General features: G+C 45.8%; 1 protein-coding gene across 3 annotated transcripts; it reads left to right on the forward strand.

The window, feature by feature from the left end:
- The first annotated feature begins 5,550 nt into the window (after positions 1 to 5,550).
- Positions 5,551 to 24,653, forward strand: LOC149299334 (lon protease homolog 2, peroxisomal). Of its 3 annotated transcripts, XM_089486436.1 has the most exons (16): positions 5,551 to 5,783; positions 7,168 to 7,402; positions 7,844 to 7,975; positions 8,171 to 8,293; positions 8,852 to 9,027; positions 9,702 to 9,796; positions 13,142 to 13,400; positions 14,309 to 14,450; positions 18,911 to 19,061; positions 19,285 to 19,411; positions 19,656 to 19,789; positions 20,917 to 20,924; positions 22,520 to 22,648; positions 23,100 to 23,307; positions 23,747 to 23,937; positions 24,432 to 24,653. In XM_089486436.1, exons 1-16 carry the CDS (start codon positions 5,551 to 5,553, stop codon positions 24,651 to 24,653), a joined length of 2,565 nt encoding a protein of 854 aa, XP_089342562.1. The 3 variants fall into 3 exon arrangements, with proteins under 3 accessions (XP_089342562.1, XP_089342561.1, XP_089342564.1); XM_089486435.1 differs by lacking the exon at positions 20,917 to 20,924 and having other exon boundaries at positions 22,512 to 22,648; XM_089486438.1 differs by lacking the exon at positions 7,844 to 7,975.
- Positions 24,654 to 25,635: the final 982 nt, after the last annotated feature.

The following is a 25,635-nucleotide window of genomic DNA, read 5'->3' on the forward strand; positions in this document are numbered from 1 at the left end:
AAATGTCCTGGTTTGGGCTTATTCCTATTTGGATATAAACTGCGTCATTTTGGAGTCAGAGGGGCCCCGTTAAAGCCATCATTAAAACTAACCAGATTGTGGATATTTGCTACAGACTGTTTGGGCTCCACGTATGACACGGAGCAGAAAGTGTGTTGTAGAATTTTTATCATAACCTAATTCTTAGGAGTTGGGTAGGTAATTAAATGGCATATCACCTGTCTGTTATGAGGTGATTAGATGAGGAAAGTTGGCAGCCATACTTATCACATGGTATACGATGCATCTGTGCTTCTGAATTGTAACACAATGGAATGTTTTGGTACACGCTGGGAAAATAAAACCTCGGTTATGGAAAGAGCCTCAGAGGGATACATCAATGCTGTAAAACCTTTGTTAGGGAAGCTACCTCAAGCCTCCCAGCTGTCCTACAATTGATAATTGTGTCAGTGACTACACAGTAAGACGTTCCAAACTCAGTTAAACAAACTCTGTGCAGATGACTGCCCCGTAAACAACGCTTCGTAAGCCATTCCTGGTGCGTCTTCAGAGCTAGCAAATAATTCAGCGCTGAACGAAAAACTGACCTCCAATTACTCTCCGCACATTATTTACTTTTTTTTTTTTTTTTCGCATGGTGCCTCCAAAACCATGGACAGCAGCTAAACAGGGGGCCGAGGTGATCATAATGGACGGCTTAGATACTGCCTTCACATGGGAAGCATAATTACCAGCATCAGAACTAAGATATTACAGAAATATTTCCACTGTGAAAGAACGAGGTATATTCAAAAAATATTACATGCAACATGAATATAACTTGTTTTGCTCAATTAAGCTTCCCAAAAATGTTCACACATTCTAAATGTCAAGAGGGCCACAGGGGACGACCGGAATAACAGAGGTGCTTGGGAACATCTAAAGAGTCTACTGCGAGTCTTCCACACCCCACGGGCTAGATGTAAAAGCCAGACTGAAAGCGTGAACGGATTTCCATAATCTAACCTTTTAGCTTTTCCCAGTAACTTTGAGCGAAATAGCTTTCTGGCATTTTGCTGTAAATAAACGAGACGGCGATGACAATACATTCCAGCGGCCCTGAATACACCTTTGTGTAGTTCTTTCATTGCGGGGAAAGTATTCTGACATTGTCTGTAGCCGGGAAGCATGTCAAGTGGTCTCTTAAAACGACACATGGCTATGAAATGGAATAACGAGTCTGCCAGTGTCAGGGCAGAAATAGTGATATCCGATCCAATCAATATACTCCACCTTTGCTCCAAAATGGTAATATCTCCGTATTCTCTGCCCAGTTATATCATGCTCCAGAATCAGCGGCGTTCTACGGAAGGAAAGGAAAAACAAAAACCATTCAGAGAAAAGGATGAAAAGAATGGAAAGTGTTTGACGGCGTCATTTACTTCCCCGCAGAGTGAAAGCATTGATTTTCTGATAAAATACAAAAGGCACAAATGGAACGTCCACGGGCCCGCCAGAACTTCAGGCCCAAAAACGATTTTATCTGGGTTCCCATTCTCGATGTGATTGATTTTATACGTTTGGCAGATGTACAGAGCTCAGCATCTGCTTCCGAAGCCCTGATGGCCACGCAGAACAGCTGGGCCGGCTTGCAGCAGTTTTACGATCTCTAGGAGCAACCGATCGCAAAACAGCTTTTTGGCATCCGCCACTCAATATATTTAAACTACTCCCAAATGATTATCGGACACTGACGGGAGACAGCAACACGACATTCAACGCATCTCTCATCTTTAACAAGTCTGCTTTGTTCTGTATGTGGGAAATAAAATGGTTTATTAATGGTTAGGCCGTATGTATAAAACACCAGGGCCCTATGTATAAATCCCCGGGCACCATGTATAAATCCCCAGGGCCATATGTATAAATTCCCGGGCCGGGTGTATAAAACCCCGGACCGCATGTATAAAACCCCGGGGTCGTATGTATAAACCCCGGACTGCATGTATAAATCCCCGGGGCCATATCTATAAATTCCCGGGGCCGCACGTATAAATCCCCGGGCGGACGGCACAATTCTTTAGGGTTTTTATCATGGAGCCTGATACGGCTGCGTTGTGTGAAATGTTGAATCGCGGCAGACGTCGTTGTAAACGGTAATTCTAACGTCTAACGCTGGCTAAGAGGGAAAGATTATTTCTGCTCCGTATATTAAGCGGCTCTCCTGCGGTAACCGTACGTATTCTCCATTCCACGTGCATGCGCGCTTATGTTAGTTTTGTTAAGTATGGCATACATTATAATGATGAATGGTCTTCTCTTATATGCCCCAAAATTCTGCTAATATCAGCACAAATCAGGCCTGCGGCGACATCTCTAAAGCCGATTATTTTTGGCGCATGTTTTGGAGTGAGCGTAACTTGCAGACCGCTTTCATTAGTAAAAACCATCTCATGTTTTATCTTTGCCTGTCTGAAACACGCCGTATGTAATAACATGCCGTATGTAATGACACGCCGTATGTAATGACACGCCGTATGTAATGACACGCCGTATGTAATGACACGCCGTACGTAATGACACGCCGTACGTAATGACACGCCGTACGTAATGACACGCCCTACGTAATGACACGCAGGGTTCTGGCCATGATACAAATAATGCACAGCCACATATAAAGACATAAAGAGACGGCAACTCTGAATGAATGAATTACCCGAGACAGGAACGGAAGCAGACGCCTAGTGACACAGCGCTGAGGAATATGGGGGCGCTATATAACACAAGAAATAATAATAATCAGAAATGATACTAACATCCAAAATACACAAAAACACATTTACCTTCGTGCTTTGGAGGTCTGCTGTTAATCGGCTGATTTCTGCTGTAAGGGCCCTGGGGAGGAATAACCACAGACTTTACAACAATTTATAACATGGATCTATCAGTTACTTGTTGGGTTTTAATAAACAAACAGCTTGTATCATTATTCTGCAGAGTAACTAAAAGAAACATTTAATGCCGTGACTAGAGTTATATAAATAATCGTGGATACATAGATAGTGGTGATAATAATAATAATAATAATAATAATAATAGTACGTACTAACAGTCTCAGGGTAACGTTGGGGAAGTGGTTGCTATGACAATAAAACCCTTTTCTGACTGCAGAACAGATGAATGTATATGTGTGTGTCATACCCCTTATGCTATGTTTGGGCCATTAGTGACTGCTTCACACACAGTATAGTATACTATTGCAAATATTCATGGGGCGCGTGTACCAGCAAGACACCCCGGAAAGTGACACCTGACGGGTGCGATGCATAGGGGACGTGCACGAGGTGTATGCATGGGTAGGGTAACATGGGGGCTTCTTCTATGGGGTACTGTTTGGTTGGGGACCAACCTTGTATATGGTGTGTGTCCACATATATATATACATATATATATATATATATATATATATATATATGGACAATAACCTGTGTACTGTATATCATATCAGGGCATACAGTGGGGTGTGTATATATATACATATATATATATATATAATATATACTGTGCTTTGTAGGGGTAATTACCTCAGTGTACAGTAAGTTGGGGTGTATATATATATATATATATATATATATATATATATGCACACCAGTTACCTCAGTGTACAGTATATTGTGCTGTATGGGGGGTAATTACCTGTGTACAGTACATTGTGCTGTATGGGGGTATTTACCTCAGTGTATAGTATATTGGGGTGTATGTGGGTAATTACCTCAGTCTACAGTATATTGGGGTGTATGGGGGTAATTACCTCAGTATACTGGGGTGCATGGGGAGTAATTACCTAATTGTACAGTATATTGTGGTATATGGGGGTAATTACCTCAGTGTACAGTACATTGTGCTGTATGGGGGGTAGTTACCTCAGTGTACAGTATATTGGGGTGTATGGGGTAATTACCTAATTGTACAGTATATTGTGGTATATGGGGGTAATTACCTCAGTGTACAGTACATTGTGCTGTATGGGGGGTAGTTACCTCAGTGTACAGTATATTGTGGTATATGGGGGTAATTACCTCAGTGTACAGTACATTGTGCTGTATGGGGGGTAGTTACCTCAGTGTACAGTATATTGGGGTATATGGGGTAATTACCTAATTGTACAGTATATTGGGGTTTATGGGGGTAATTACCTCAGTATACAGTATATTGTGCTGTATGGGGGTAATTACCTCAGTATACAGTTTATTGGGGTGTATGGGGGTGATTACCTAAGTGTACAGAATTCTAGGGTGTATGGAGGGTAATTACCTCAGTGTACAGCATATTGGGGTATATATTGGGGTAAACACATCAGCGTACAGTTTATTGGGGTGTATGGGAGGTATATGCCTCAGTGTACAGTATATTGGGGTGTATGTGGGTAATTACCTCAGTGTACAGTTTATTGGGGTGTATGGGGCTAATTACTTCAGTGTACAGGATATTAAGGTGGATGGAGGGGTTATTAGTATTACCTCAGTGCATAGCATACTGGGGTATATATTGGGGTAAATACCTCAGTGTACAGTTTATTGGGGTGTATACAGTGTATTGGGGTGTATTACCTCAGCGTACAGCATATTGGGGGGTAATTACCTCAGTGTACAGTACATTGTGCTGTATGGGGGGTAATTATACCTCAGTGTACAGTACATTGTGCTGTATGGGGGGTAATTACCTCAGTGTACAGCATATTGGGGGGTATGGGGGTAATTACCTCAGTGTAAAGTACACTGTGCTGTATGGGGGTAATTACCTCAGTGTACAGTATATTGCGCTGTATGGGGGTATTTACCTCAGTGTATAGTATATTGGGGTGTATGTGTGTAATTACCCCAGTGTACAGTTTATTGGGGGTGTATGGGGGTATTTACCTCAGTGTACAATATATTGCGCTGTATGGGGGGTAGTTACCTCGGTGTACAGTATATTGGGTTATATGAGGGGTTAATTACCTCAGTGTATCTTATATTCAGGCGTGGGGGGGTAATAACCTTAGAGTATAATATACCAGCTTGTGAAAGGAATAAATACCCCACTGTACAGTATACTGGGGTATATATATATTGCGGTGAGTACCTTAGTGTACAGTATATTGGCATTTGAAGGGGATAATTACCTCAGTTTAGCGTGGCAGTATCTGAGGTAAACAGGGTCATCGGGTCACAGTGCTCTGGGTGTAATACTCGGTTTGTACAATAGTCCAGGAATCTGTTTTCGACGAGTAGAATAGGCCAGGGGCAGTTTTCAGGGGGCTCGGTACCCTAGGGGCAATTTTCGGGGGGCTCGGTACCCGAGGGGCAGCAAACACTGACTGTCGGAAGCGCGTTGTGTTTACTGCAGTTTGGCGTTTGGCCTCCAGGGGGCAGCAGACGCCGCTGGCGGAAACAGCCCGCTCCGGAATTGGAGGTAGTTTGTCTCACGCCGCTCTCCGTCCTTGTAGTTCTTTCAGCTGCACTTTGCCCCGGTCGTTTCTAGCTATCGACTGGTTAACGCTCACCTATCTTCCTGTCAGGACCCCGAACCATGGCGTCCAGCGGCTCCATCCAAATCCCCAGGCGCCTGCCCCTGCTGCTGACACAGGAGGGGGTGCTGCTGCCTGGCTCCACCATGCGGACCAGCGTGGACACCCCCGGGAACATGGAACTGGTGCGCAGCAGGCTGCTGAGGGGAACCTCGCTCAAGAGCACCATTATCGGGGTTATACCCAACACAAGCGACCCAGCCACTGACACCGAGGAGCTACCTGCCCTGCACAGGTGACAGGGGGCACGGGGAGAGGCATGTGGCAGGGGCAACAAGACACAGGTGACAGGGTAGTGTGACAGGATACGAGAACAGTATAGGGAAGGGCAGGAAACAGTGACAGGTGAGAGGGCAGAGTGACATGAGAGAGGACAGGGTGACAGGTGAGAGGGCGGTCTGATGATAGGGGTACAAGAACAATATAGGTGACAGGAAGTGGGGTAAGAGGGCAGATGACGGGGACAAGAAGACAGTGACAGGTGAGAAGCAGTCAGGTGAGTGATAGGGGTTAGAGGACTGTGACAGGTGAGAGGGCAGTGTGATGAGTGACAGGTGAGTGATGGGGGTAAGAAGACAGTGACAGGTGAGTGATGGGGGTAAGAAGACAGTGATGGGGGTAAGAAGACAGTGACAGGTGAGTGATGGGGGTAAGAAGACAGTGACAGGTGAGTGATGGGGGTAAGACGACAGTAACAGGTGAGAGGGCAGTTTTATTAGGTATAGGGGTAAGAAGACTGGTGAGAGGGAGGTCTGCTAAGGGAAGGAGGGCACAAGGACAGGTGACATGGCAAGGTGCCAGGGTAGAAAAGATGGGTATTTATCTGAGCACGGAGTTAATACCCGAGTCAAGTCCCACAACTCCATGGAAATAATGAGCTAAAAATACACGATAGACAAATATCCCACAATTTATTTAATAAAGTGAAAGAGAGATTGCCTCCAGCCTATCTCGCATCAAACCCCATGATAAGTGGTTCAAACAACTTTCTATGTATATCTTTTCCTCAAGGATACTGTCACGTGACTATTAAATGTAAAAATGTTGATGTCTGCCCGGTAAGGAGTTGCTCTCCTCCATGTGGCCGTGTTTCTTCCCAGGACAGGACAGCCATGCTCTTCTATAAGCGATATTTTTCATCTGATTAAAGAATTGGACGTGACCGAGGACTTTGCGAATGGACGTAAAATATGTTTAATGGTGCGACATGCCTCTGTCACCTAACTAATATCCAGGCAAGGATGTCACAGCAACTAAGCAACACAAACAAATAAAAACACGTTGATTTGTCCAAATCACCGGCACAATCTATAGATTAGGTTGCTGTTCAGTTGGCTAACTTTTCTCGCCTCCTGAACTCCAGCCTTTTACCTCTTTCCAAATTGCCGCCTTATCGTGTGCCGTCTCTTACGGAGTTCTTTAACCTTTTTCACTGACCTTCAGTGTTTTAATCTTATCTGTTCTGCTATGCAAGGCACAGAGTAAATAAGAATGTCATCTTTATACGGGTCGGGTAATGTCGCCTTGCGATGCCGCAAATATCTCGTGTAAACGGTGGGGACTGCATTACTTTTTAGCCCCGTATTGGGCTAATTGTCTCATTCCTTCTTTCCCGGCAGGATCGGCACAGCAGCCCTGGCGGTCCAGGTCGTAGGCAGTAACTGGCCCAAGCCTCATTTCACTCTGCTGGTCACGGGCCTTTGCCGATTCCAGGTGGCGGAGATCTTGACGGAGAGACCTTATCCCATTGCAGTGGTTGAGCAGTTAGACCGGCTGGAGCAGCTGAGCAGTAAAGCTGAATTCAAGGAAGCTTTGGGGGATCTGTCAGAGCAGTTTTACAAGTACGCTATGCAGGTTAGTGCACTTCTTCATCCCTGCATGCCTGTACTGTACAGATTGTGTCTGCCAGTTAGTGCCCCATATAAACCAAATGAGGTTCTGTCTAATGATTACTTGCAGCTAGTTCTACTCCTGGTGCCATGTTTCGCTTTTCTCACTGAGTGTGAGTCAGGAGTAGGTGGGATTTTTGTATTTCTTAGGCAAGTCTCCATAATTTGACAATAACAGTTCAATCCATTCACAGGAAGTTAATGAGAAACTCTGACGTGTGCCAATACGGCAAATGCCTGAAATCTACTTTTATATAAATAATTTTTTTCAGTTTACTTTTTTGTATACAGTATAAATTGTCATTTTACTTTTATAATTGAAAGTGACGTTTTTGATATACTTGAAGAAGTGATCGCTCGGTTTGCGCCGCATTGTGTCTTACGTGTCCTGTCTTTGTTGCCCTAGCTGGTGGACATGCTGGATAACTCCGTCCCTGCCGTAGCCAAGCTGAAGCGTTTATTAAATAACCTGCCCCGGGAGCTGCTGCCGGACGTCCTGACGTCTATAATCCGGACGACGAATGAAGAAAAACTCCAGGTCAGAGGCCAGACTTACTCTTTGCATCGTTCTGTGTGTAAATTTTCTTTGGTTAAAAACGGGGCAATCATCATAGCAACCGATCAGCTGCTCCGACTTATCGCTCCACTATTATCAGCGTATACCAAATCGATATTTATACAGAACTCTTGTTTGTTAATTGTGCATAGTGTAATCTTTCTTTTCTTATTTCAGATTTTGGATGCTGTTAGTCTAGAAGAACGTTTTAAAGTGACCATCCCACTGTTACTGAGACAAATCGAAGGATTAAAACTCTTGCAAAAGACTCGAAACCCCAAATTGGACGAGGATAAAAGGGTTTGTTGGATTAACAATGCAAGCGTTTCACCCTTATCGTTAAAATCCCTGTTTAGGACAGCAGCAGCTCTGTTCCCTGACTTCTCAGTTGCTTCTGGACTAGTTAACCAAGTTAAGACTGAGCTTGGTTAACTTGGTTAAGACTGAGCCAACTTGTACAGCTCCTAGTCTGTTCGCAAACTGTTGAATGAGACAAGTTCCGTTTGGCAGCTGCAGTTTGCTCAGTGTCCGTCGAGTTGATTGCTGGAGTCGGCTATCAGTATGTCATGTGAAGTGGTCGATTTGGGCTTCCCTTTTTTAAGTGGCTTCCTGGCTAGGGGTCAAGCTGAAGCTGTTTTCTGTGAGTTTGATTTTAGTCTAGATGAGTTTCTTTTCATAGCAACAGTTGACTAACTGTGATTGAGATGGCAGTCAAGCTCACTTCAGTCAGTAAACCTGCTTTACGTTGTCAGCCAACCCTGAAAGTTCCTGGTGCAATGCATATAGAATAAGATAGATAATGACTATTCTGTCCCCTTTCAATGTACTGAGTGATGTACTTTTCTGAATTATCTCCAGGTGGTAGCAATACGGCCCCTGAGGAAAATCGGCGGAATTGGTGGAAAGCAGTTTTCCCTGGAAAACACGGAAGATGAGGAGGAAGATTCAGATGACATCATCCTCCTGGAGAAAAAAATCAAATCGTCAAACATGCCTGAGCAAGCCCTAAAAGTCTGCGTAAAGGAAATAAAAAGGTAAAAGCTTTACACCCCGCGTGGAAATATCAGGCTTCTCCCGCTCTGTAAAGAGGACCCGTGTTGCTTTTGCTTGCCAGGAACATGTTAACCTATAACATGCTGTGTTAACTGTGTCCTCAGCCAGCAAAGTGACGTGATTTCTTCTCTTGTGTCTTTGGGATGTGTTAATGGAATAGCTGGGGTATCACACAAACCCAGCTGTGGGAATACGACCTGGATTTGGCAGGTTTAGTATGTGTGGGCAGCCTTTAGATTATAATAAGATGAAATTCAGTATAAGCCTGAGACAGTGGGGAGAAAGAACAGAAGGTCAAAAAGATTTGTGAAAAAAGGAGTAGTGGCAGCTCTAACACCACCAGGGATGCGTGAGAAAATGGATACAATAACAATAAACCGGTGTGAGCGCTTGAAGCTTCGTTAACACGGTAAATTAGCAAAAACATGTTTAATATTCTCACACACAGTGTTATATAAATATCATACATATCGTAAAATAGTCAAAGTCCATAAAATGTACAAACCAAGTCATTTTAAAAATGCTGTAAATAAGATGTACAGTGATCTTGTAACTGCACGGAAGAGAGCCGTTCCTTCACCTCCTAAATAGTGTGTATAATAATTAGTACAATAAACAGCAGGGAGAGTAATTGATTCACATGATACCCTTCTAGGCTGAAGAAAATGCCCCAGTCCATGCCTGAGTATGCCTTAACAAGGAACTATTTGGAGCTGATGTCTGAACTGCCATGGAGTAAAAGCACGACAGGTCAGTGTGTGGCTGCTCCTGACTCTGCTTCCCGTGCCCCTGAGACACGGTTGAGTCTTACCTTGGTATCATGGAGGGTTTTTTTCGTATCCCTCCTGCCCCTGAAATGTCCGATGGGAAACTAGGTGGTGATATTTCATTTTGGTACTGAACATTTCAGTTATTTTTAGTGTTTTGGGGGCTCTGTCTAATAATCCCTTCTTTGTGTTCTAAGTATTTTCTCCGGCCTGTGTGTGTCCAGATATCTCATGTCAGCCATCAAAGCTGATGTTATTTAAGTAATCTTGCAAGGTCTGCCAGCATTGTGAGACAAAGGGCACATTTCTTCCCATGCTAATATAGTGAGGATAGACGTATAGCTATCCTAAATCTGAGACAAGATCAATGACTAAAAACGACCTTTTTCCAGATGGAAGAATAGATTGACCAACTTGTTCTGCCGTCACATTCTATGTCTCTAATAGGGGGAGCAGACTTTCGGGAAGCAGGTGCGGGGCTGAGCGCAGAGGTACAAACCTCATGCAATATAAGACAGGACCAAGGATCGAATTGGGTTTGAAGTTTTTACAGGATAAATCGGTAGATGGTCTATCAAAGTATATATGTGAGTGTATGTATGTATGTATGTGTGTATATATATATATATATATACATATATATATAGTGACGACTCCTCCCATCTCAGGTAGAGCAAGAACCAAATCTAGAAATTTCCCCAGCCTTATACCCTTCCCGCGTTTTTTTTTCTTGCCCTACCAGAGATGGAAAAGGAGTTCTTCCCGATTTATTATTTTTACACAGGCACCTTCGCTGTCCTTCAGGGCTTGTCATCCGTTTGAGCCTCTGCAGGAAACATCTTTCAGATTCCTCCCGTGACTTTCGTGACATTTCTAGTTTAACGACTGCCAGGAATTGCAAGAAAAAATTAAAATTCTACAATTTTCTACAATTTTCTTTTCCTTGCTTATCGTCTGGCAGCCCTTGTTCCAAAAACTCATATTTTGCATTACCTTCTGGTATGTATTTTTAATTACATGGATAGGGATAGGGGCTGATTTTACAGTTTAGGAGATTAGCGAGGCAAATAAATTCTCGGTAAGTAGATTTTCTTTATACGTGCCTTGAAATTGCCAGAAGGTGGCAGTGGAAGGTAAAAGTGATTTTATTACATAACCTGTTTACAGATTCGGCGCGGTATTCACATTTCCGTGTCAGCATGCCAGAAAAGTAAGTCTTCAGATCCGCCCGTCAGTATTTCATGCATTTGGTTTCTCATCATTAATCGCTTCGGCAGAGAAACCTAGAAGGTGGCCGAGTTCGCACTCACTATGAACGTACAGAACTCAGCGCTGCCACAGATTGGGACCCAGTCTACCCTTTTAGACGTGTATATATATATATATATCATAGAGAATCACTATGAAGACATTCTGGCAGAAGGGTCCTGCTGTAGGTGCATGGCTTTGCCTTCAGGCAGATATAGTAGTCTGTAGTGAAGACCCTTAAAGCTGCGTTATAAATGTTTCCAGTCCCTTGCGGCCCATTTCTGTAGTACTAGTAGTAGCAACGCTTGTTATGTGTGCTTCTAGTAGCAGTTAGGCAGACTGGGTGGGAATTCCCTGTTAAATTGTAGATTTTTGTTTAATTATACATAAATATATTGAACGCCAGCTCCTAAATTATAACATATGGCTAGTGAAACATTAAGCATGGAATCTATGGCTGGGAACGTGATTCTTAGCGGTCAGTGTGATCCTTCCTGAAGTAGTCACACATTGTAATCGTTGCCAGCTGCCAATATATGCGACTAGTCTGTGGCCAGCACTGGCCCTTCCGCTGCTGCTTGTGTGTTGTTGTGTGCTGTGGCCAGATGACTGGTGTGATTGTTGTCTGAATTCCTGGGCTGCCTCGGTCTGTGGGTGGATCACACGCTGCATACAGGCTTACATTATTAACTGACCTCCGGGGATTGGCATGGACTTTTCTTTTGTTCATGTGGTGACCCCTCTTGTACTCATCAGCCATGTTAGCGTGTGATGCCCCATGTCCCGAAGGGGTTAATGGTGCCTTGTACAATGTTGGGGCGGGAGAGTAAGGTTTGTAGACCAATGTAGAACATAAGCTTTACTGTTTAAAGCAAGAGAGACGCGTAGTGCTGAAAGGGTTAATACTGAGTATTTCAAGTACAGCCACGGAGACAATGGTCGGGGGCTTAGATCTCATGTTTGGCTTCGTTCAAGGGATGCGTAGAGACGCTTTAACTCGGTGAATAGAGACCCACTGTATAGTCCCTTAACTCCTTAGGTGCCACAGGGTGAGCTGTACATGCAAACCAGGAGTGGGAAAGGCATCTGCAATGACAACACTAGATGCGAGATACTGCAACAACATTAATAGTGATAGATGTCATGTGATACCGTATATATTGTGATACCGTATATTGTGATACCGTATATTGTGATACCGTATATTGGCAAAGCCCAGTTTTTCAGTGGCTCCAAAATTGAAAGATTCTTGCTGAAAGTGGAAAAGATATTGTCGTCTTCCCTGTAACGTTAGTATGGCGTGTATCTGCACGATTTGGGTTCAAACGTTCCCATGCCCGCTACTTCTCCCTATCGCAATTTAGGAAAAGAAAATAAAATCCGCGCAGAGCGGGAAGCAGAAAACTTGGGGGCGCGCCAAGTAATTGTTTTTGCAAAGTAAAGAATAACCTTTTAACCACACAGAGAGGCTCATTCCTCGCAGCGGAATAACACACAGATTCCCAGGGGAAAGTCTGACATTCCAGCCATGTGATACGGCTGAAGTCCCACCGCCTCGCCGTCATGCCCCGAAAGTGCTCTGCCCGCAGGGGAACACGCTATAGACTCTCGGCTCGGTGCCATTCGATCTCGCTATGTCCACTAATGATGACAAAACACATATCAATGTACTAACTATGAGATCTGGCCCAAGTAGGCGCCTGTCGTCAGTCCCAGGACCGTTTAAACCGGCAGCTATATTACTAAAAATAATCACTTGTAATAAAAGTAAAATGTAACGGTCAACAGAATGCATGCCAATCGTTTTTTGCTATTTAAAGAAACGGGGAATAGGGAGAGTTTTATGTACTGGCAAAAAATAAACAGAGAATTTAAAAAAAAAAAGTGTAAGAAACTATCATTATGAGAAGTGTTATATATATATATATATATATATATATATATATATAATGAGCAAATGCTGCTACTTAGAGGGCAAAACTTCAACGTTTTGGAAATGGCCTGTATTGTGGGCAGTCATTGCGCTTAGTGAGAGCCGGACATGTACTTGGGCTGTATTGTGACTCTGAATTTCTTTCAGATCGCCTGGATATCCGAGCGGCCCGGATCCTGTTGGATAATGATCATTATGCCATGGCCAAGCTGAAGAAGAGAGTTCTGGAGTACCTGGCAGTTAGACAGCTGAAGAACAACCTGAAAGGGCCAATTCTTTGCTTTGTAGGGCCCCCGGGAGTGGGTAAAACCAGCGTTGGAAGGTCCATAGCGAAAACCTTGGGCAGAGAATTCCACAGGATCGCGTTAGGAGGAGTCTGCGATCAATCGGATATCCGAGGACACAGGTGAGATCCCTTTCTCCAACGCATTGTATCCTCTGCGTATATGCGAGGTGCCGCTCGCTGTGTTTTCCCCATCCCCATGCACTCTGTATCCACGCACTTTCTATTCTGTGCCGGTTCCTGCCTTATAATGTATACAGGAACCTAGGCAGATGCAGGGCAGAGCCATATGCTAAACTGCACTAATTAACTTAGCGGTAGCCGTCGTAAATGTGCTCGCTAACACAATCCTGGAACATGTTCCCTTTCATCCGGTGGTTTGTGGATTTTATCTTTGCTTTTGTTAAGCCAAATTGATGGATATAAAGACCAAAAGGGCCAGAAGTTGGAATGTGTAGGGTGTTGGTTTCCCAGCTGTCTGTGTGCTGCATGTGTTAATGAACGGCAGTGCAGAAAGTGACGCGTCTAATAATGTCTTTATTGGAAGGTAAACATTCCTGGCAGATTTAATATCTGTTTTACAAATCTTTTTGTCTGGGAATTTTCCTTTTTCACAAACACAGCATTTTGTTCAGCAGAATACTACGTTTTTTATACACCACGGAGAGATAAGCGTTTTAAATCAGGAATTCCCATCCTGTCCTTCACAGCTGAACCTTTAGCAGATGGCGATATCGCTAGTCCTCTCTACTTGTCAGGGGGCCGCAGTAAACTTCCTCCCACCCCAGGGAAACGTATCACACCTCTGATATCTGTGACTACCTGCGCTGTCCTGGGGAACCTCTTAATCTCTGTCTTTAAGAATGTAGAAGTTAACTCCCATTGTGACCCCGTTTAGGCATTATTGCCCCCATGGCAATGATAGAGTTAAAGAGCATATCACATTCAAAACCCTTAATACCATGCAGTGCTATATGAAGGCCCGAAACACAGACATATTCGTCTCAGTCACCTGTGTACTTGTTTTCCAGGCGTACCTATGTGGGCAGTATGCCAGGCCGTATAATCAACGGGTTAAAGATAGTTGGGGTGAATAACCCCGTCTTCCTCCTGGATGAAGTTGACAAACTGGGGAAAAGTCTACAAGGGGACCCAGCCGCGGCTCTCTTAGAGGTAAACTCCCCCAATCCTGGGGCCATTTCCTTAGTTATTTTATATATTTATTATATATATATATATTAAAAAATGTATTTATTTTTATTTTTTTGTTAAAAACAGAAACGTGGTAGCTCCGTGAGTTTGCATAAAATATTCCTGATAACTCTGCCGGGGACTATAAATCCAATATCACATTTTATTTACTTGACGTAGAAAGCGATGTGTATTTTGACAATGCCACCTAATTGTTTTCTTCTTAAATCTAAAAAATCCTGAGCAATTGCAGGGAAATTCTCACACCCTGTATGTCGTCGATATACCGGAACCGGATGACACGTAAGGAACCTACAAGGTTTCAGCAGCTGCTGGGACCGGCTATGTGTTTGTGTGTGAAACACGAAATCAAGGTCTAAAAAGCAGCGCAAATGCAGAAGAACCGTGGCCAAAGCACACGATCTTTATTATTATTTTTTTTATAAGGGACTCATTTTGGAGCAAAGACCGGCTGAAAATTCCACAGTTTATGGCGCAGCTTAAGAGCCGTTGTAAAAAGCCAGAAAATTACGAGGTGGCCGAATGTGAAGAAGAAAAAAAAAACAACAATTTCGACCAACATTACAGAAGAATTCACATGAAAAACAAGAAAACCTTAATGGGTTCGCAGCTGTTAAGCCTTTTGGGGCAGCGAGGATAATAGCCATAAACATATCTGTGTGTGCGTCTGAGATTGCTCTGTTTATTGGAACGATACGGTAGCAGCCATGAGCCCCGAGCTCTCCTAGAAGAACAGATTAAAATACCATTTCCTTCGTGTTGTCCGGTGAAAGAGCGAGCCTTGCCGGGAGGTCGGATGCTCGCGCCAAATGGAATTTCTGATTTTTCGGAGTGGTCGTTCGTTAGCAGAGACCTCGTGATCCTTGTCCCGTACGCTTCGCCGAGCTGACTGCCACGTGATTTCTAAACAGGAGAATGAATTCAACCTCGTGACGCTCCGAGCGATTCCACGTTGTCTGTCGGAAGGAGATTCTCCTGGTTTCTCTACTGCTAGGGTAGATGGGGGCTTTATAATCCCCCGGCCCTGGGAAGAGGGATCACGTTATGTACAAAGAAATTGCTCGGAAAGCCTGATCCTTGCATGTGAGGGGAGAGAGGCTACGTTTTTATTATTATAGATTATCCTTCATGATGTTCAAACTGTGCCTAACCTTTGACAGCGTGGTCTTTGTGCCTGGGGTAATTTGGCCCCTGGTGGGTAGCCTTGCTGAGGTCGCTGTTGAGAAGAATAACCCTTTGTTTGCTGCTGTATTTGAGCTGCGGTAGAAGCGGCCTTAAGGTTTAGCGTGACCTCAGGAGGCCCTCGGATCGGCAGCTGGTCGTAAATGATCTCACGATGTCCTCTGCGCCTCCATCCCATTCACGGATCGGCCGATCTGCAGAAAAAGCGTGGGCATTAGGGACACGTGGAGCGGATAAGCCATATCCTGGCCGTTCTGGTAACACTCGTCTTTTTTTTATTCTTTAGGAAACAAGCAGGGAGGGACACAATATCACGGCGCAGATCCCAACGGAATCTAATACCCTGCCTCTGAATTATACAGGACGGATGTATTTGCAACACTGTAGTTAGCCGTGTTTTTAATAATGTATGCAATGTATACCGAGCTTTGTGTTCCTTCACCGAGATCCACGCATTCGTCATAAGCATAGATTTGATGCTGCAGGATTCACACTATTAACGTAAAACTGAAAAACACCTCGGAAGGGGCAATATCTGTCGTGTGATCGCGTGCCCCCCCAAAGGACGCGTACGTCTCGGCGCGTGACAGATCGCTGAATGGCCCATACTTCCTGTCCTCCAAGTCTTTAAGGAAAACAAAACGCCTTCCTGTTCCCAAGCCCCGAGGAACAACAGGGGGACTTTGTTCTAATTTTAGGTGACCTTTCTTTTCCTCTTGGGGAAAGACGGGGCAGTCTCAGCCGTCTTAACGGATCGCGCATGGATGGCGGCAAACTATTCATTTGGTGGCACGAATACACTTTTACTTTATCCCACAACCTGGCGTACATTCCCTGCTTTATACCGGGCTGTAAACTGGATTTATTTGGTTTGGGAGACTTGCTCCGTGTTTTTAAGATCTATGCGGGAACCCGGAGACATACAAATCCCCCCCGATCAGTCGGTGGGTGCACAGAACCCCTTGAAAGTTCTTTGGGCGACACTTCAAACAGCGAAAGTCTGGACATAGGTTTAGGAAGATGTTTCGATAAATTTAAGAAGGCATTTGGAAAGTTAACTGGTTACATTTGCAGCCTTTTTTTTAAGTAAACATATAGCGTACCCTGACAGTGATCCCTCCGTCGAAGTGAGAGATAAAACACAAAGTAAATTAAAATGAAGCAGGTCTCTAGAATGTACGGAAAACGGGACCGGTCGGTCTGGCTTCTGGTGGCAGATTCTGTGTCTATTCCTTTTTAGTATCGTTTACTGGAGTTGGTATAATATCAGCTCTGGACGGCAGCCGCTGACCTGGATTGCCCTGTCTAGTGTATTATTTTAATACAATATTATGCGAAATAATTTAATTTACGTGGCAGACCCGGCTGATGTTCGTAGTCGGCTTGATTTTTTATTTTAATGTGATCTGCTGCTGTGTCTGGCTGCTGGGAATGTCATGGGATGAGGAGCTTTTATTTGGTGGTGGGTGGGATTCTTTATTCACTATCCTGGTCCTATAACTACCGGTCTGTGTGGTTTTATGTGCTGGGAATTTAGTGTCCTAGTTAATTGTTCGTTAAGGTTCTAGGCTGCTCTTGTATACAGTGGCCCTCTTCTTTGCGTCCTCAGGTTCTAGGCTGCTTTTGTATACAGTGGCCTTCTTCTCTGCGTCCTCAGGTTCTAGGCTGCTCTTGTATACAGTGACCCTGTTCTCTGTGTCCTCAGGTTCTGGACTGCTCTTGTATACAGTGACCCTGTTCTCTGCGTCCTCAGGTTCTGGACTGCTCTTGTATACAGTGACCCTGTTCTCTGCGTCCTCAGGTTCTGGACTGCTCTTGTATACAGTGGCCCTCTTCTCTGCGTCCTCAGGTTCTAGGCTGCTTTTGTATACAGTGACCTCTTCTCTACGTCCTCAGGTTCTGGACTGCTCTTGTATACAGTGACCCTGTTCTCTGCGTCCTCATGTTCTAGGCTGCTTTTGTATACAGTGACCCTGTTCTCTGCGTCCTCAGGTTCTGGACTGCTCTTGTATAGAGTGACCTCTTCTCTACGTCCTCATGTTCTAGGCTGCTTTTGTATACAGTGGCCTTGTTCTCTGCGTCCTCAGGTTCTGGACTGCTCTTGTATACAATGGCCCTCTTCTCTGCGTCCTCAGGTTCTAGGCTGCTTTTGTATACAGTGACCTCTTCTCTGCGTCCTCATGTTCTAGGCTGCTTTTGTATACAGTGACCCTGTTCTCTGCGTCCTCAGGTTCTGGACTGCTCTTGTATAGAGTGACGTCTTCTCTACGTCCTCAGGTTCTAGGCTGCTTTTGTATACAGTGGCCTTGTTCTCTGCGTCCTCAGGTTCTGGACTGCTCTTGTATACAGTGACCCTGTTCTCTGCGTCCTCAGGTTCTAGGCTGCTTTTGTATACAGTGGCCTTGTTCTATGCGTCCTCAGGTTCTGGACTGCTCTTGTATACAGTGACCTCTTCTCTACGTCCTCAGGTTCTAGGCTGCTTTTGTATACAGTGGCCTTGTTCTATGCGTCCTCAGGTTCTGGACTGCTCTTGTATACAGTGACCTCTTCTCTACGTCCTCAGGTTCTAGGCTGCTTTTGTATACAGTGGCCTTGTTCTATGCGTCCTCAGGTTCTGGACTGCTCTTGTATACAGTGACCTCTTCTCTACGTCCTCAGGTTCTAGGCTGCTTTTGTATACAGTGCGTCTGCAGGTTCTGCGATGGGCAGCAGCTGGAACATCTCTTTGTTCCCCTGTCAGATCCCCAGTATCCGGATCAGCCTGTTTATAGATTCCCACAGGTTAAAGCAGCGCGGCTGAAATCTGATAATCCGCCATATTATTGTAAATTGGCCGCGCTCTTTGTTATGAAATCGGAATACTATTCTGCTTTAATTCCCCTGCCGTCCTCATTCCAGTGTGGGGCCCGCCGTCCCGGGCTTTATCTGAGAGCAGCTGCGAGGTTATCCAGGGGCTGAAATAACATTGTGACCCCTGCTCCATCTGGCTTGGGGTGGGATGTCCGCTACTCCGCCGTGAATGTAACAAATCGCATTGTCTCATTGTGGTGAGATTGCAGACGGGATTCCCAGTCTGTTCTGAGACAACACAAAATACTTGGTACAGACACAGCTGGCAGAACATGGCCGCCTCGAGGTCTGCGTGTGGGGTTATACCGAATGTGACTGTCCAAACCCCAGTATTCTTTCTCTCGTAACCACAGGTATTGATATTAACATTTGATGCCTCTATTGCGCAGGTCCTAGATCCAGAGCAGAACCACAGCTTCACTGACCACTACCTGAACGTGCCTTTCGACCTCTCCCAGGTCCTCTTTATAGCCACTGCCAACACAACTGCCACCGTCCCAGCGGCCCTTCTGGATAGAATGGAAGTATTAGAGGTTCCAGGTAAGTGCTAGCTTATCCTTGGTCTGATATGCACCATGTAGGGTTAGACTGATCTTTACTTATTGTGGCCCTAACCTGGCCATTTAATTAGACCTCCTACCTTTCTTAAGAATTCCCCACTTGTTTTGGTGAATGGGGGTCTCTTGCATGTGTCTTTGGCTTGGCGTGTTTACGGAGGGGCAACGTGTGTCCTGTGTGTAACACGTAACCCCGCTCTCTTCAGGGTACAGCCAAGAGGAGAAGATCGAGATTGCCCATAGACACCTGATCTCCAAGCAGCTGGCCCAGCACGGACTGACTCCAGAGCAGATCCAGATTCCCCAAGAAACTACACTAGAAATTATCACCAGGTAATGAAACCTGACTACAAATATTACTGCGGTCTCTAATACCCGGGATTCTAGTTCTAGAGCCGGCGTGAATGACCGAAGCAGTGCACTCTGGGGGATGTTTAATGTACACAGCATTAGCAGGGCCCTCGGATTCATTAGCCGCGGCAGCGAGGGATGTCACACAATGATTATCGCTAAATGTCCGTACCATTCGGTGTATCTTTATCGTGACCGGTGAGAGATGCTTGCCTTTTTCGCGCAGGTACACCAGGGAAGCAGGGGTGCGCTCGCTGGAACGGAAATTTGGGGCCGTTTGCAGAGCTGTTGCCGTTAAAGTGGCGGAAGGACAACATCGTGAGCCCAAAATGGGGACCTCGTATGAAGTTGGCGCAGAAGGTCAGAATATGATCAATGACCTAAATTTAAATGTTAATGGAGTGTTTAACCCTTCATGTTCCACATTGAAGCAGCGACATTGTCGTGTCCATGCTTCGCTCGTTTACTTTTGAGGTGTAAAGGTAACGTGCGAAGGAATATCGTTAATGTTGAAATGTAGCCCGCGCCTGCTAGGTCGGCCCTGGGCCAAAACACCTGAAAAATACTTTTTGTGTGAAGCAGCCCCCTTGGTCGGTTTCAGGGTTTCGCTCCGTGGCTCTCCTCCGGCACCTGGCAGATTTAATGCGCTCGTTTCCTGACCGGCCGACGTGTTCTGTGCAGGATGTTTCTCACCTTCCCCGCACCTGTCTCCAACGCACAGCTTAGTGCTCCTTCTCAAAGGATTACTGTGCAGCCGCCGGGAAACCCTCGGTGTTATTACAGGGGAAATAATTTTATGACGCCTGCCAGTCTCTTCGCTTTCACTAGCGTGGGGGAGCGATGGCTGCTGCCACCCCCCCCCCCTTGTGATTGTACCTGCTGCTGTGCGTGTTGTATGTTTATTCACGCGCTTTGCATGCCTTAGGATATCGCCACATCATCCGCCTGCTTGCATGGAACCCGCGTGTGTTTTCACCCGTTGGTATTAAAGCCCCAGCTGGTGCACCATTTCCCCCCGACACGGCAAGTGTGACCCCCTCCGCCTGTAACCGAGCGCCGTCTGCTCCGAGTCGGATGCCGCGTTTGCTTTTCGAGTGCATTTACTTACTCGCTGGGGAAAGCTTGCGCTCCGTTCCGTCCCTTCTCCTCTAACAAGTCTGGAAAGCATCTGACTGATGCTTTACTCACGGCTGTGAAACATTGTATGGAGGGTTTGTAAGGCGGATCCGGGTGACACTACCTCCAGTAAAAGCCGTGACTAGGCGTAGGACTGATGTTTTAATAAGGGATTTGTTACACTTGTGTTTAGTGCTTTATGGGATCAGGCTGCTCCCCCCGCGCAGTATGGAGGAAAGTGACTTCACTCCACAAACCAAACGCTCGGCAGGGAAGGACAATACGCTCGCTTCCTGTCCATGTGGAGTATCCTCCAGCTCTCCGTTAAAGTCCCAGCTTAAAACAACAATGCCGAGGGTGTACCCCGAGAGGCTGCCGCGCGCCGCGTGCTATTATCAGGCAGCCGCTCATAGTCCCGGATCGCAGGCCACATTCTGCCAAGCTTCGGCTCGTGTCAGCTAGTTGGATTCCTGTGGCCTTAGAGGGTTAAATCCGTTAGACGTGGATACGCAATCCCAAGATCCTGTTTCCGAGCGCGTTATGTTACATGGCACCCGGACGTAGCAAACCTTTGCCTGCCCCAACGTATTTCTGTTCCCCGAAATGCCCCCTCCACCACCGCGCAGGATCTGACCGCCGAGGCGTAAGTGACCTTTGCGGGCTGCTGGCACGGCCGGCCCGGGAACCTGATAGCCGTTGGCAGGACAGGCTATATATCGCTTCACATGGCTGACATTCAGAATATTGGCAGGTTACGGGACCTTTTTAAAGGGGCAGCCGGCCCGATCTCCCTCTTCCCTTTAACGGCGAGGTTGCTCTCTGCGCAGAGAGACGCCCGGATGGTTAACCGGAGGGGACATGAGATTATTGCTGTTCAGGCTGTGGATTGTTATTAGAGGTTCCAGTGCTAGCTGACTGCATGAGTCCGTGGGGGAAAGAAAGCTGGCAGCCTCCGCCTCGGAGCCGGAATAGGGGCAGATGTGTGGCGGGACGCGGCCGCGCAGGCTGGATAGTGCTAAGTGATGAATTCGCTTTTCCAGAGCACAATAACTTTCACATTTGTTTCGCTCATTTTGGAATGAATATTTTGCTGAGTTTGTAAAGTAAAAGTTAACTCCTCGTGCTCACAATGTGCCCGGTACAGATATTATACACGGGGCCCTAAATGTGATGATTCGGCCGCGTTTATTACCCGTCACCCCCAGCTGGGGCAGGTTCGGCCTCCTCTCCTGAGCACAGGTGGTGTCGTTACCAGCCCGTCCTGTCGCAGCTGTCACCACCTGCTGTAAGAAGGATGCAGCCCATTGCTGCTTTGCCCCTATGGGCAATAGGCATTAACCGTGCGTGTACCAGTACATAGGAATCCCACCAGGCAGATATCTGTATAGAGCGTTATCCTGCGTGCTTTCAAGCTGTGATTCTGTGAAACATGCCCCATGATAACGCCGGCTGCATTCAGATCTAACGAAATAACCCCATCACTACCGCATGCCCTCTAATGTGTATTATTTAAAGGTGATTTCTAGTTGGATGTTTATCGAATGAATGGGCCGTGAATGAATGTTGTTCTTGTACCTGACATAGCATGTGATTCCCAAACCTGCGCATGCCGCCTCCTTCTATAACATGCGCCTGATGTCACTAATAATACAAGTAACCTTAAACGAAACCTGCCACGAAGAGTCTCCCTTTAACGGGGGTCTGTAAATGTACATACGTGTTCACATCTACCTGTGTATTCACGTCTTCATGACACGTATCCTGCTGTTTAAGTGCATAAGATGAATGGAGACTGGTATTATCTAGGTAAATAATGTATGTCTCTTGGTACGCGGCGTAGGGGACCTGCGGGAATGTGAGTGTGGCGATTAGTTTATTATAGACGTCACATTTAGCTGATGAGGCATCTCATTTATTGGTGTCGTTAATAATCCTCTCGCTGTCCCCTGTGATTTTCTTATCGCAGAACCCAAGGCGACTTTCCCAGAAGATCCCAAATCCGGAGCCATCGCAGCGGATCTGGCTTTGCCGCCGGAAATGCCGATTCTTATTGACCGCCATGCGTTGAAGGACATCCTTGGGCCTCCCATGTATGAGGTAGAGGTAAGAGGTCATAGAACTGACACGGAAATGCTGCTTTTTGCACGGAGTCGCCATTTAATTTGAGCAGAAAAAGTAACCGATGGCTAGCAGACGTGCCCACAGGTGCTGTGATGTGATTATCAGATGAAAAACGTGTATTGTACACGTGTGTATGCTTCAGTGCTTTAAAGAGAGTCAGCTGCAGCCTGCGCGTTAACAGCTGCATCTGCTTTCATGTATAAGACTGGAGGGAATTTATTAAATTGTGCCCGACGCTGGCAAACCTTCCGACAGCTCAGTTATTTTGGGTTTCTGGGACAAATGACTGGGAACGTATAGTGTGAACGGCAGAAATAACCTGCGTAGTTAGGCAGGTGTATGATGTACAGGGAGTTTATTTTGAGCCATTACTTTTTCAGTTCAAAAACACTTTCCTTTATTTTAACACAAACTATTTTCTCTCCCTTTGCAGGTGTTTGAGCGTCTGAGCCAGCCAGGTGTAGCTATTGGTTTGGCATGGACGCCTCTCGGGGGCGAGATCATGTTTGTGGAGGCAAGTCGCATGGATGGGGAAGGACAGCTCACTCTTACCGGACAGCTAGGGGATGTCATGAAAGAGTCGGCCCATCTGGCCATCAGCTGGCTGCGCAGCAATGCAAAGAAATACCAGCTAACTAACGGTACGTGGCGGCGGCACCGGCGGCTTATTCCCCGTGAGTGAGTAACGTTACCAGGCAGATCTCAGGCTGTTAGGATGGGGAGAGAAGTGGCATGGCCTCCTCTGCAGCGCCTACGTTGGCTTCTATTCCAACAGGTTCTGTGGTGCAGCACAAAGTGCAATCAATTACTTAACGAAAGCTTAAATCGCTTTACAAAGTTAAGGATCAGTGATGGGCTGCAGCTTGTAAGCTCACACTTCCTGCGTCGTGGGGGGAAGTCGCTCCCTTACGCAGGAAGTCCAGTCAGGCAGTGCCAGGATGGGCTGTGAGAGCTGCATGAATGATGTGTGCTGAAGAGTAACTTGTAATGAGATTAATGTAACGTCGAGCGTAGTCTGGCTTGTTCAAAAGAGAGAGTTGCACAGGAAACAATTGCCCCCGTCTCCTTTATTCCTGGCAGCATCTGGAAGTTTTGATCTCCTTGACAACACAGACATCCATCTCCACTTCCCTGCTGGAGCCGTCACAAAAGATGGACCATCTGCAGGGGTCGCCATAGTAACGTGCCTGGCTTCTCTCTTCAGTGGTCGGTTGGTGTCCTCGGACGTGGCGATGACAGGCGAGATCACGCTGAGGGGACTTGTTCTCCCGGTGAGTAGGAGGACCTGAGCCCTTTAACAATCCGCGGGTCCACCGGGTTGGTTTTATAGACGGATTAATGGCCATCAGTGATCGATGCACCAGGAGGCTTGTGCAGGACAAGCGTCGTCCTTCCCATTCATTCACAAGTAATTAAGACAAGAAGTTCTTGCTGGGGACACTCTGCAGAAACAGGAGTCATAATTCCATACTGCCCCCATTAGGGGCTAATCTGGGTCACAAGTCACTCTCCATTTCTGTATTTATTGCTTTACCGCCCCATATAAAAACATTTAAATATCCTTTTAACAGCTGTAACCTCCTATATGATAAATTGACTATTAATTCACTCGCCTATAGCACTGATGGGGTCTGAAGATTAATCCGATACTGGTCTGTAATTGGCACAATTTCTTTTGTAGCTAGAGTAATCATTCCGATCTATTAAGGGGCTAAAATATTACTGTATTATTTTGCACATTAATGATCCAAATTGGTTTTCTTAGGTTGGAGGAATCAAAGACAAAGTGCTCGCGGCTCACAGAGCCGGCCTCAAGCGGGTCATTATTCCCAAGCGGAACGACAAGGACCTGGAAGAAATTCCTCTTAACGTGAGACGCGATCTGCGCTTTGTGCTGGCGGACTCGTTGGACGACGTTCTAAACGCAGCTTTCGATGGGGGTTTTTTATTAAAAACCCCACCTGAGCTCCTGAACAGTAAACTGTGAAACGTCTGCGCAGCAGCTCCTGTCCCGAGGGCTCTGCCAAAACACAGAGTGAGTCCTGCTAGGTTCTGGAGAAAGACGTTCTGAATAGATCGGTGCATTACTATTACGACACAAGACTTTGAAGGGTAGGTTTAATTTAATGATTAACATGTTATAAATTGTACTCAATGCACTGCGGCCTGCCGGGTGGCTACCCGTGTGTGGTTGTACACCTCCCGGCATGTTCTGAAGGTGGTAGTCGTGCTACCCCGGCCCAGCTTCATGTTGGCCGCTGTGTTTTAATCATACAAATTAATGTCCGAGTGGAATAAGTCACGAGTACATCCCCATTCCTTATCTTTGCAGTTTCATACAACATGCTGTTCTTATTAAGGGAAGCGCTCCAGCAGTATTCAGTGTCCTATCTGTTTGCTAGAGACCGTCCTAGATCCAATGAAGGAAATTAATCTCACTGATTTAGATCCCTGATTTGACCTCTGGACCTACATAAGGAATCTATAGGTCTATTAGCAGACATCACATTAGTACAAGCGATGATCAGAGTATCAGGGTGGGTTACTAATTCCTGCTTTAACAGAAGCGTATTTGGGGACCCTTTTTGCCCTGAGTTGATGGAATGATTATTTTGCACTGGGGCCGGGATTAATATATTCCAATAGCATTTACCAATGGTTATCACCCCACTCTGCGTGATAGAAACAGCCGCAGAACGCGCCTTGTGGTCTACGCCGCGCAGGAGGTAAAAGCTTAATGTGTATTATGTTTTGTCTCTATTACCTGTAAATTGAGCACTTAATTCATTAAATCCGCTTGCTTATGTCTGGGATTTAATCTATGGATCATGCGCTATTCAAAAAAAAAAAAAAAAAAGTACAATAATTCTAGCAAATGTGACTTTGCCATTATGTGAGGTATCTTTACAGAACAAAGCACACGCTAGTCCCACGGTACAGATTTCTCACGGTCAGCCTCAGGGGTTTAT

This window comes from Sceloporus occidentalis, unplaced genomic scaffold (assembly GCF_023333645.1).
Source record: "Sceloporus occidentalis isolate IW3139 unplaced genomic scaffold, rSceOcc1.0.p SCAF_29, whole genome shotgun sequence".
Classification (NCBI taxonomy): Eukaryota; Metazoa; Chordata; class Lepidosauria; order Squamata; family Phrynosomatidae; genus Sceloporus; species Sceloporus occidentalis.